This window comes from Notolepis coatsorum, assembly GCF_963971535.1.
Source record: "Notolepis coatsorum genome assembly, chromosome: 2".
Classification (NCBI taxonomy): Eukaryota; Metazoa; Chordata; class Actinopteri; order Aulopiformes; family Paralepididae; genus Notolepis; species Notolepis coatsorum.
The window spans coordinates 1,945,117-1,956,884 of NC_140166.1; the positions used below are offsets into that span (position 1 = coordinate 1,945,117).

The 11,768-nt window shown below is 56.3% G+C and overlaps 1 protein-coding gene across 1 annotated transcript in view; it reads right to left on the minus strand.

The window, feature by feature from the left end:
• LOC311248901 (rho GTPase-activating protein 39-like) overlaps nt 1-10,668 on the minus strand; it is a gene marked incomplete at both ends in the record, with an annotated part of 144,919 nt that extends 134,251 nt beyond the window's left edge. The window contains 2 exons of the mRNA XM_084338130.1: nt 9,077-9,284; nt 10,634-10,668. Of these exons, the coding sequence (XP_084194256.1) occupies nt 9,077-9,284; nt 10,634-10,668 (243 nt within the window). The remainder of the gene's footprint in view (nt 1-9,076; nt 9,285-10,633) is intronic.
• Nucleotides 10,669-11,768: the final 1,100 nt, after the last annotated feature.

The window sequence follows — 11,768 nt, forward strand, 5'->3', positions numbered from 1 at the left end:
GTGGGGGGGGGGGGCTGTGTCTCATGATGATGTGTTGATGTGGGGGGGGGGGGCTGTGTCTCATAGTGATGTGTTGATGTGGGGGGGGGGGCTGTGTCTCATGATGATGTGTTGATGTGGGGGGGGGGGCTGTGTCTCATAGTGATGTGTTGATGTGGGGGGGGGGGGCTGTGTCTCATGATGATGTGTTGATGTGGGGGGGGGGGCTGTGTCTCATGATGATGTGTTGATGTGGGGGGGGGGGCTGTGTCTCATGATGATGTGTTGATGTGGGGGGGGGGCTGTGTCTCATGATGATGTGTTGATGTGGGGGGGGGGGCTGTGTCTCATGATGATGTGTTGATGTGGGGGGGGGGGGGGCTGTGTCTCATGATGATGTGTTGATGTGGGGGGGGGGGGCTGTGTCTCATGATGATGTGTTGATGTGGGGGGGGGGGGCTGTGTCTCATGATGATGTGTTGATGTGGGGGGGGGGGCTGTGTCTGGGGGGGCTGTGTCTCATGATGATGTGTTGATGTGGGGGGGGGGGCTGTGTCTCATGATGATGTGTTGATGTGGGGGGGGGGGGCTGTGTCTCATGATGATGTGTTGATGTGGGGGGGGGGCTGTGTCTCATGATGATGTGTTGATGTGGGGGGGGGGGCTGTGTCTCATGATGATGTGTTGATGTGGGGGGGGGGCTGTGTCTCATGATGATGTGTTGATGTGGGGGGGGGCTGTGTCTCATAGTGATGTGTTGATGTGGGGGGGGGGCTGTGTCTCATGATGATGTGTTGATGTGGGGGGGGGGGCTGTGTCTCATGATGATGTGTTGATGTGGGGGGGGGGGGCTGTGTCTCATGATGATGTGTTGATGTGGGGGGGGGGGGGGCTGTGTCTCATGATGATGTGTTGATGTGGGGGGGGGGGGGCTGTGTCTCATGATGATGTGTTGATGTGGGGGGGGGGCTGTGTTGATGTGGGGGGGGGGCTGTGTCTCATGATGATGTGTTGATGTGGGGGGGGGGGGCTGTGTCTCATGATGATGTGTTGATGTGGGGGGGGGCTGTGTCTCATGATGATGTGTTGATGTGGGGGGGGGGCTGTGTCTCATGATGATGTGTTGATGTGGGGGGGGGGCTGTGTCTCATGATGATGTGTTGATGATGTGGGGGGGGGGCTGTGTCTCATAGTGATGTGTTGATGTGGGGGGGGGGGGCTGTGTCTCATGATGATGTGTTGATGTGGGGGGGGGGGGGCTGTGTCTCATAGTGATGTGTTGATGTGGGGGGGGGGCTGTGTCTCATAGTGATGTGTTGATGTGGGGGGGGGGCTGTGTCTCATGATGATGTGTTGATGTGGGGGGGGGGGGCTGTGTCTCATGATGATGTGTTGATGTGGGGGGGGGGGGGGCTGTGTCTCATAGTGATGTGTTGATGTGGGGGGGGGGGGGCTGTGTCTCATGATGATGTGTTGATGTGGGGGGGGGGGCTGTGTCTCATGATGATGTGTTGATGTGGGGGGGGGGGGGCTGTGTCTCATAGTGATGTGTTGATGTGGGGGGGGGGGGGGCTGTGTCTCATGATGATGTGTTGATGTGGGGGGGGGGGGGCTGTGTCTCATAGTGATGTGTTGATGTGGGGGGGGGGCTGTGTCTCATGATGATGTGTTGATGTGGGGGGGGGGCTGTGTCTCATGATGATGTGTTGATGTGGGGGGGGGGCTGTGTCTCATGATGATGTGGGGGGGGCTGTGTCTCATGATGATGTGGGGGGGGGGCTGTGTCTCATGATGATGTGGGGGGGGGGCTGTGTCTCATGATGATGTGGGGGGGGCTGTGTCTCATGATGATGTGGGGGGGGGGCTGTGTCTCATGATGATGTGGGGGGGGGCTGTGTCTCATGATGATGTGGGGGGGGGGCTGTGTCTCATGATGATGTGGGGGGGGGGGCTGTGTCTCATGATGATGTGGGGGGGGGGGCTGTGTCTCATGATGATGTGGGGGGGGGGGCTGTGTCTCATGATGATGTGTTGATGTGGGGGGGGGGGGCTGTGTCTCATGATGATGTGTTGATGTGGGGGGGGGGCTGTGTCTCATGATGATGTGTTGATGTGGGGGGGGGGGGCTGTGTCTCATAGTGATGTGTTGATGTGGGGGGGGGGGGGGCAGTGTCTCATGATGATGTGTTGATGTGGGGGGGGGGGGCTGTGTCTCATGATGATGTGTTGATGTGGGGGGGGGGGCTGTGTCTCATGATGATGTGTTGATGTGGGGGGGGGGGGCTGTGTCTCATGATGATGTGTTGATGTGGGGGGGGGGGGCTGTGTCTCATGATGATGTGTTGATGTGGGGGGGGGGGGGCTGTGTCTCATGATGATGTGTTGATGTGGGGGGGGGGGGCTGTGTCTCATGATGATGTGTTGATGTGGGGGGGGGGGGCTGTGTCTCATGATGATGTGTTGATGTGGGGGGGGGGCTGTGTCTCATGATGATGTGTTGATGTGGGGGGGGGGGGGGCTGTGTCTCATGATGATGTGTTGATGTGGGGGGGGGGGCTGTGTCTCATGATGATGTGTTGATGTGGGGGGGGGGGCTGTGTCTCATGATGATGTGTTGATGTGGGGGGGGGGCTGTGTCTCATGATGATGTGTTGATGTGGGGGGGGGGGGGCTGTGTCTCATAGTGATGTGTTGATGTGGGGGGGGGGGGGCAGTGTCTCATGATGATGTGTTGATGTGGGGGGGGGGCTGTGTCTCATGATGATGTGGGGGGGGCTGTGTCTCATGATGATGTGGGGGGGGCTGTGTCTCATGATGATGTGGGGGGGGGGGGCTGTGTCTCATGATGATGTGTTGATGTGGGGGGGGGGCTGTGTCTCATGATGATGTGTTGATGTGGGGGGGGGGGCAGTGTCTCATGATGATGTGGGGGGGGCTGTGTCTCATGATGATGTGGGGGGGGGCTGTGTCTCATGATGATGTGGGGGGGGGGGCTGTGTCTCATGATGACGTGTTGATGTGGGGGGGGGGCTGTGTCTCATGATGATGTGTTGATGTGGGGGGGGGGGCAGTGTCTCATGATGATGTGTTGATGTGGGGGGGGGGGGCTGTGTCTCATGATGATGTGTTGATGTGGGGGGGGGGGGGGGCAGTGTCTCATGATGATGTGATGATGTGGGGGGGGGGGGCTGTGTCTCATGATGATGTGTTGATGTGGGGGGGGGGCTGTGTCTCATGATGATGTGTTGATGTGGGGGGGGGGGGGGCTGTGTCTCATGATGATGTGTTGATGTGGGGGGGGGGGCTGTGTCTCATGATGATGTGTTGATGTGGGGGGGGGGGGGGGCTGTGTCTCATAGTGATGTGTTGATGTGGGGGGGGGGGGCTGTGTCTCATGATGATGTGTTGATGTGGGGGGGGGCTGTGTCTCAGTGATGTGTTGATGTGGGGGGGGGGGCTGTGTCTCATAGTGATGTGTTGATGTGGGGGGGGGGGGGCTGTGTCTCATGATGATGTGTTGATGTGGGGGGGGGGGCTGTGTCTCATGATGATGTGTTGATGTGGGGGGGGGGGGCTGTGTCTCATGATGATGTGTTGATGTGGGGGGGGGGGGGGCTGTGTCTCATGATGATGTGTTGATGTGGGGGGGGGGGCTGTGTCTCATAGTGATGTGTTGATGTGGGGGGGGGGCTGTGTCTCAGTGATGTGTTGATGTGGGGGGGGGGCTGTGTCTCATAGTGATGTGTTGATGTGGGGGGGGGGGGCTGTGTCTCATGATGATGTGTTGATGTGGGGGGGGGGGCTGTGTCTCATGATGATGTGTTGATGTGGGGGGGGGGGGGCTGTGTCTCATGATGATGTGTTGATGTGGGGGGGGGGGGGCTGTGTCTCATGATGATGTGTTGATGTGGGGGGGGGGGCTGTGTCTCATGATGATGTGTTGATGTGGGGGGGGGGGGGCTGTGTCTCATGATGATGTGTTGATGTGGGGGGGGGGGGCTGTGTCTCATGATGATGTGTTGATGTGGGGGGGGGGGGGCTGTGTCTCATGATGATGTGGGGGGGGCTGTGTCTCATGATGATGTGGGGGGGGGGCTGTGTCTCATGATGATGTGGGGGGGGGGGCTGTGTCTCATGATGATGTGGGGGGGGCTGTGTCTCATGATGATGTGGGGGGGGGGCTGTGTCTCATGATGATGTGGGGGGGGCTGTGTCTCATGATGATGTGGGGGGGGGGCTGTGTCTCATGATGATGTGGGGGGGGGGCTGTGTCTCATGATGATGTGGGGGGGGGGCTGTGTCTCATGATGATGTGGGGGGGGGGCTGTGTCTCATGATGATGTGTTGATGTGGGGGGGGGGGGGCTGTGTCTCATGATGATGTGTTGATGTGGGGGGGGGGGGCTGTGTCTCATGATGATGTGTTGATGTAGGGGGGGGGGGCTGTGTCTCATGATGATGTGTTGATGTGGGGGGGGGGGGCTGTGTCTCATGATGATGTGTTGATGTGGGGGGGGGGGGGGCTGTGTCTCATGATGATGTGTTGATGTGGGGGGGGGGGCTGTGTCTCATGATGATGTGTTGATGTGGGGGGGGGGCTGTGTCTCATGATGATGTGTTGATGTGGGGGGGGGGCTGTGTCTCATGATGATGTGTTGATGTGGGGGGGGGGGGCTGTGTCTCATAGTGATGTGTTGATGTGGGGGGGGGGGGGCAGTGTCTCATGATGATGTGTTGATGTGGGGGGGGGGGCTGTGTCTCATGATGATGTGTTGATGTGGGGGGGGGGGGCTGTGTCTCATGATGATGTGTTGATGTGGGGGGGGGGGCTGTGTCTCATGATGATGTGTTGATGTGGGGGGGGGGGGGGGCTGTGTCTCATGATGATGTGTTGATGTGGGGGGGGGGGGCTGTGTCTCATGATGATGTGTTGATGTGGGGGGGGGGGCTGTGTCTCATGATGATGTGTTGATGTGGGGGGGGGGGGCTGTGTCTCATGATGATGTGGGGGGGGCTGTGTCTCATGATGATGTGGGGGGGGCTGTGTCTCATGATGATGTGGGGGGGGGGGGCTGTGTCTCATGATGATGTGTTGATGTGGGGGGGGGGCTGTGTCTCATGATGATGTGTTGATGTGGGGGGGGGGGCAGTGTCTCATGATGATGTGGGGGGGGGCTGTGTCTCATGATGATGTGGGGGGGGCTGTGTCTCATGATGATGTGGGGGGGGGGGCTGTGTCTCATGATGACGTGTTGATGTGGGGGGGGGGGCTGTGTCTCATGATGATGTGTTGATGTGGGGGGGGGGCAGTGTCTCATGATGATGTGTTGATGTGGGGGGGGGGGGCTGTGTCTCATGATGATGTGTTGATGTGGGGGGGGGGCTGTGTCTCATGATGATGTGTTGATGTGGGGGGGGGGGGGGCTGTGTCTCATGATGATGTGTTGATGTGGGGGGGGGGGGGGGGGGGCAGTGTCTCATGATGATGTGATGATGTGGGGGGGGGGGGCTGTGTCTCATGATGATGTGTTGATGTGGGGGGGGGGCTGTGTCTCATGATGATGTGTTGATGTGGGGGGGGGGGGGGGCTGTGTCTCATGATGATGTGTTGATGTGGGGGGGGGGGCTGTGTCTCATGATGATGTGTTGATGTGGGGGGGGGGGGGGCTGTGTCTCATAGTGATGTGTTGATGTGGGGGGGGGGGCTGTGTCTCATGATGATGTGTTGATGTGGGGGGGGGGCTGTGTCTCAGTGATGTGTTGATGTGGGGGGGGGGGCTGTGTCTCATAGTGATGTGTTGATGTGGGGGGGGGGGGGCTGTGTCTCATGATGATGTGTTGATGTGGGGGGGGGGGCTGTGTCTCATGATGATGTGTTGATGTGGGGGGGGGGGGGCTGTGTCTCATGATGATGTGTTGATGTGGGGGGGGGGGGGCTGTGTCTCATGATGATGTGTTGATGTGGGGGGGGGGGCTGTGTCTCATGATGATGTGTTGATGTGGGGGGGGGGGGGGCTGTGTCTCATGATGATGTGTTGATGTGGGGGGGGGGGGGCTGTGTCTCATGATGATGTGTTGATGTGGGGGGGGGGGCTGTGTCTCATAGTGATGTGTTGATGTGGGGGGGGGGGCTGTGTCTCAGTGATGTGTTGATGTGGGGGGGGGGGCTGTGTCTCATAGTGATGTGTTGATGTGGGGGGGGGGGGGCTGTGTCTCATGATGATGTGTTGATGTGGGGGGGGGGGCTGTGTCTCATGATGATGTGTTGATGTGGGGGGGGGGGCTGTGTCTCATGATGATGTGTTGATGTGGGGGGGGGGGGCTGTGTCTCATGATGATGTGTTGATGTGGGGGGGGGGCTGTGTCTCATGATGATGTGTTGATGTGGGGGGGGGGGGGCTGTGTCTCATGATGATGTGTTGATGTGGGGGGGGGGGGGCTGTGTCTCATGATGATGTGTTGATGTGGGGGGGGGGGGGCTGTGTCTCATGATGATGTGTTGATGTGGGGGGGGGGCTGTGTCTCATGATGATGTGTTGATGTGGGGGGGGGGCTGTGTCTCATGATGATGTGTTGATGTGGGGGGGGGGCTGTGTCTCATAGTGATGTGTTGATGTGGGGGGGGGGCTGTGTCTCATGATGATGTGTTGATGTGGGGGGGGGGCTGTGTCTCATGATGATGTGTTGATGTGGGGGGGGGGGGGCTGTGTCTCATGATGATGTGTTGATGTGGGGGGGGGGGGGGGGCTGTGTCTCATGATGATGTGTTGATGTGGGGGGGGGGCTGTGTTGATGTGGGGGGGGGGGCTGTGTCTCATGATGATGTGTTGATGTGGGGGGGGGGGCTGTGTCTCATGATGATGTGTTGATGTGGGGGGGGGGCTGTGTCTCATGATGATGTGTTGATGTGGGGGGGGGGGCTGTGTCTCATGATGATGTGTTGATGTGGGGGGGGGGCTGTGTCTCATGATGATGTGTTGATGTGGGGGGGGGGGCTGTGTCTCATGATGATGTGTTGATGTGGGGGGGGGGCTGTGTCTCATGATGATGTGTTGATGTGGGGGGGGGGCTGTGTCTCATGATGATGTGTTGATGTGGGGGGGGGGGCTGTGTCTCATGATGATGTGTTGATGTGGGGGGGGGCTGTGTCTCATGATGATGTGTTGATGTGGGGGGGGGCTGTGTCTCATGATGATGTGTTGATGTGGGGGGGGGGGCTGTGTCTCATAGTGATGTGTTGATGTGGGGGGGGGGGCTGTGTCTCATGATGATGTGTTGATGTGGGGGGGGGGCTGTGTCTCATGATGATGTGTTGATGTGGGGGGGGGGGCTGTGTCTCATAGTGATGTGTTGATGTGGGGGGGGGGCTGTGTCTCATGATGATGTGTTGATGTGGGGGGGGGGGGGCTGTGTCTCATGATGATGTGTTGATGTGGGGGGGGGGGGGCTGTGTCTCATGATGATGTGTTGATGTGGGGGGGGGGCTGTGTCTCATGATGATGTGTTGATGTGGGGGGGGGGGCTGTGTCTCATGATGATGTGTTGATGTGGGGGGGGGGGGCTGTGTCTCATAGTGATGTGTTGATGTGGGGGGGGGCTGTGTCTCATGATGATGTGTTGATGTGGGGGGGGGGGGGGCTGTGTCTCATGATGATGTGTTGATGTGGGGGGGGGGGCTGTGTCTCATAGTGATGTGTTGATGTGGGGGGGGGCTGTGTCTCATGATGATGTGTTGATGTGGGGGGGGGGGGCTGTGTCTCATGATGATGTGTTGATGATGTGGGGGGGGGGCTGTGTCTCATAGTGATGTGTTGATGTGGGGGGGGGCTGTGTCTCATGATGATGTGTTGATGTGGGGGGGGGGGGGGCTGTGTCTCATGATGATGTGTTGATGTGGGGGGGGGGGGGCTGTGTCTCATGATGATGTGTTGATGTGGGGGGGGGGGCTGTGTCTCATGATGATGTGTTGATGTGGGGGGGGGCTGTGTCTCATGATGATGTGTTGATGTGGGGGGGGGGGGGCTGTGTCTCATGATGATGTGTTGATGATGTGGGGGGGGGGCTGTGTCTCATAGTGATGTGTTGATGTGGGGGGGGGGGGCTGTGTCTCATGATGATGTGTTGATGTGGGGGGGGGGGGCTGTGTCTCATGATGATGTGTTGATGTGGGGGGGGGGGCTGTGTCTCATGATGATGTGTTGATGTGGGGGGGGGGGCTGTGTCTCATAGTGATGTGTTGATGTGGGGGGGGGGCTGTGTCTCATGATGATGTGTTGATGTGGGGGGGGGGGGGGGGCTGTGTCTCATGATGATGTGTTGATGTGGGGGGGGGGGCTGTGTCTCATGATGATGTGTTGATGTGGGGGGGGGGGCTGTGTCTCATGATGATGTGTTGATGTGGGGGGGGGGGGCTGTGTCTCATGATGATGTGTTGATGTGGGGGGGGGGGCTGTGTCTCATGATGATGTGTTGATGTGGGGGAGGGGGCTGTGTCTCATGATGATGTGTTGATGTGGGGGGGGGGGGGGCTGTGTCTCATGATGATGTGTTGATGTGGGGGGGGGCTGTGTCTGGGGGGGCTGTGTCATGTATTCTCTTGTTACTCTGTGTTTAGGACCTCCTCGAAAATGAGATATAGATATGAATATACATCAATACAGAATATAGGATACTAATGGACTTGTCAACTTGAATACACTGATATATTGATCAACTTGAATACACTGATATATTGATCAACTTGAATACACTGATATATTGATCCACTTGAATACACTGATATATTGATCCACTTGAATACACTGATATATTGATCAACTTGAATGCACTGATATATTGATCAGCTTGAATGCACTGATATATTGATCCACTTGAATACACTGATATATTGATCCACTTGAATACACTGATATATTGATCAACTTGAATACACTGATATATTGATCAACTTGAATACACTGATATATTGATCCACTTGAATACACTGATATATTGATCCACTTGAATACACTGATATATTGATCAACTTGAATGCACTGATATATTGATCAGCTTGAATGCACTGATATATTGATCAGCTTGTTGTGCGGTGGCGCCACCTGTGGCCGGTGCCAGACGGTGCGCTGGGTGGAGGCGTTGTAGTAGTAGAAGCGGGAGGTGCTGGGGTCGAACAGCTCCCACCACTGGTTGTCGCCCGTCCTCTTGATGCGCACGCCCTGCGGGGGGTCCCACACACACTCCCCCGTCAGCAGGTTGGCGTACATACGCTCCCGCGTGCGCGGTTCAATGATCTCCACCCACTCCAGCCTGGGAGAGAGAGAGAGAGAGAGAGAGGGGGGAGAGAGAGAGAGAGAGAGAGATAGAGAGAGAGAGAGAGATAGAGAGCGAGAGAGAGGGGGAGAGAGAGGGAGAGAGAGAGATATAGAGAGAGAGAGATATAGAGAGAGAGAGAGAGAGAGAGAGAGAGAGCGAGAGAGAGATAGAGAGAGAGAGAGAGAGAGAGAGAGAGAGGGGGATAGAGGGGGAGAGAGATGGGGGGATAGAGAGAGAGAGATAGAGAGGGAGAGAGAGAGAGGGGGGATAGAGAGAGAGAGGGAGAGAGAGAGAGGGGGAGAGAGAGATGGAGAGGGGGGGAGAGAGAGAGAGAGATAGCGGGAGAGAAAGAGAGAGAGGGAGAGAGAGAGAGGTTAGAAAGAGTTACATATATCTTCAATGTCATCAACAATACTGAATATATGGAAGATGACACTTGAAAGCTGTGCCAATGGGAGGACAATGGAAGCACTGTTGTTAACCCCGAGATCGCTGGACACGTCTCAAACAAACTCGTTTTCCGGGGCGCCCAAGTGGCGAACCATGTAACGCGCTGCACCGTGGCACGGCCGACCCGGGTTCGATTGACGGACCCGGCGTTCTTTGCCGAATGTCTTCCCCTGCTCTGTCTCCCATGTCCTCCTCTCCCTCTCTCTCTACCGGACTGCCCGGTAGTAAAAACGCAATAAGAAATCTACAAAAACATATATATAAAATTTAAAAATTACTTGTTTTCCATTGGATCGGCCAATGCCAGGCTTCATGTAGACCAGGGGTCTCAAACTCAATTTACCTGGGGGCCGCTGGAGGTAGAGTCTGGGTGAGGCTGGGCCGCATCAAATAGTCCACAAAAAAAGGGTTTCAAGTATTCAAAAAAAAGTACAACTGATCCAATCTTCTCAATCTTATCTTCATGCTTCTCAGTGGTGTCAGTAGACTTATCCACAGCTATGTCAGTAGACTTATCCACAGCTATGGAAATGCACTGTGCCAGTATTTCAGTTATTCTGGTTGCTGTGCGATCTGAGGGGGATTTGCTTTTGTTTGCCTTCAAACATGGTCTCCATCACTTCAGTCATACATTATTTTCAAATAGCTACCGTTTCTTGGCATATAGTCACATAATTGGTTTGGTGCTGGGACCAGGGGAGTAGCTGGGGGGGGGGGGGGTTAGGATGATTCCAAGGGCCCAGCAAATGCCCCACATTTTTTTATAGATTGGGGGCCCCACATTTTTTAATAGATTGGGGGCCCACAGATTGATTCTTTCATGGGGCCCAGAATCTCCAGCTACGCCCCTGGCTGGGACTCAGCATGAACGGATTATTTTCCCGTCCATTCACCTTTGAATGCAGTCGACATTTCTTTTACTGACCATCTTTGAAAATGCCATATTTTTCTGCTGCCTGCCTGCTGGCGAAAATAGGCTAATAGCTACATTTATCTCACAGAGATAAAACTGGGAGCGAGTTTACTGTAGAATAGATGCGCTGTCAACTCTGCTCCGATTTGAACTGAAAGAGAGAGACGACATGCAGTCCGTGAAGACCCGCCCTACTCCCCTACTCTGCATCTGATTCGCAGACTGTGGGTGAGGGGGGAAAACGCTGACGGGACGCGTATGTGATTGGACCAGACCCATACACAGACACACAGTGGCAGTGCTGCGGGACATGCAGAGCACTGCTCGCAGAGGAGAGAGAGAGCGAGGATGCATTTGCTTCCACTTTACTTGATATCACTCCGGAATCAGGAGGAGATATGGGCATAGATGTGCGATAGCGGCAGATCCATGTTCAAAGTCAGCTACAGGCCAGTTGGGTATTGTGCTGGCTCCGTCGGGTGTTGGTAAAATCACCGTTGTAAAACTGTGTTAACATCTTGTTTCTCTTTTCTCTTAAAAAGTGAGGAGGGTTTCAGAACGGCGGCCTGTCTGGGTGAGTGTTATATCATTGTGTACAAGTTCAGGTGATAGCTGCTTAGCTTACGTGCTAGTGGTGGCCTACTGTTAGCAAGTCAGCTGTTAGCTGCGGCGCTGGCCTGCTGTGATCACTAGGTGGCCTACTAGGTTAGGCTAGGTAACGTTAGCTTGCTGCTATCGGCCTAGGCCCAGCGCGGGGTGGCTCCGGCACCTCGCGCGTCGCCGCGGTTCCCGACTCCCCTCTCCCTCGAGGAGAGGCGGGGGGGGGGGATTCGAAGCTCCCCTCTGGTTGCGCGCGCCGTTCGCTCGGCGTCTCGCGGGCAGGGGCGGTAGCGTCCGACGGTTAGGGCGGCCGTTAGCTTAATGCTACTCTGTTGAACGTGCTTTGATTATACCATGTTTTAAACACTCTTGACTACGACGTCATCTTTGGCAGAGGATGTTCGTCGAACCTGCCCTGGGCCAGGACGGCAAAGCCTGCGTCAACAAAGGGGACCGTAACGACGGGTTGGAGCGGCGACGCTGCCCAGATCGACAACACAGGACGGCTGTGTTTT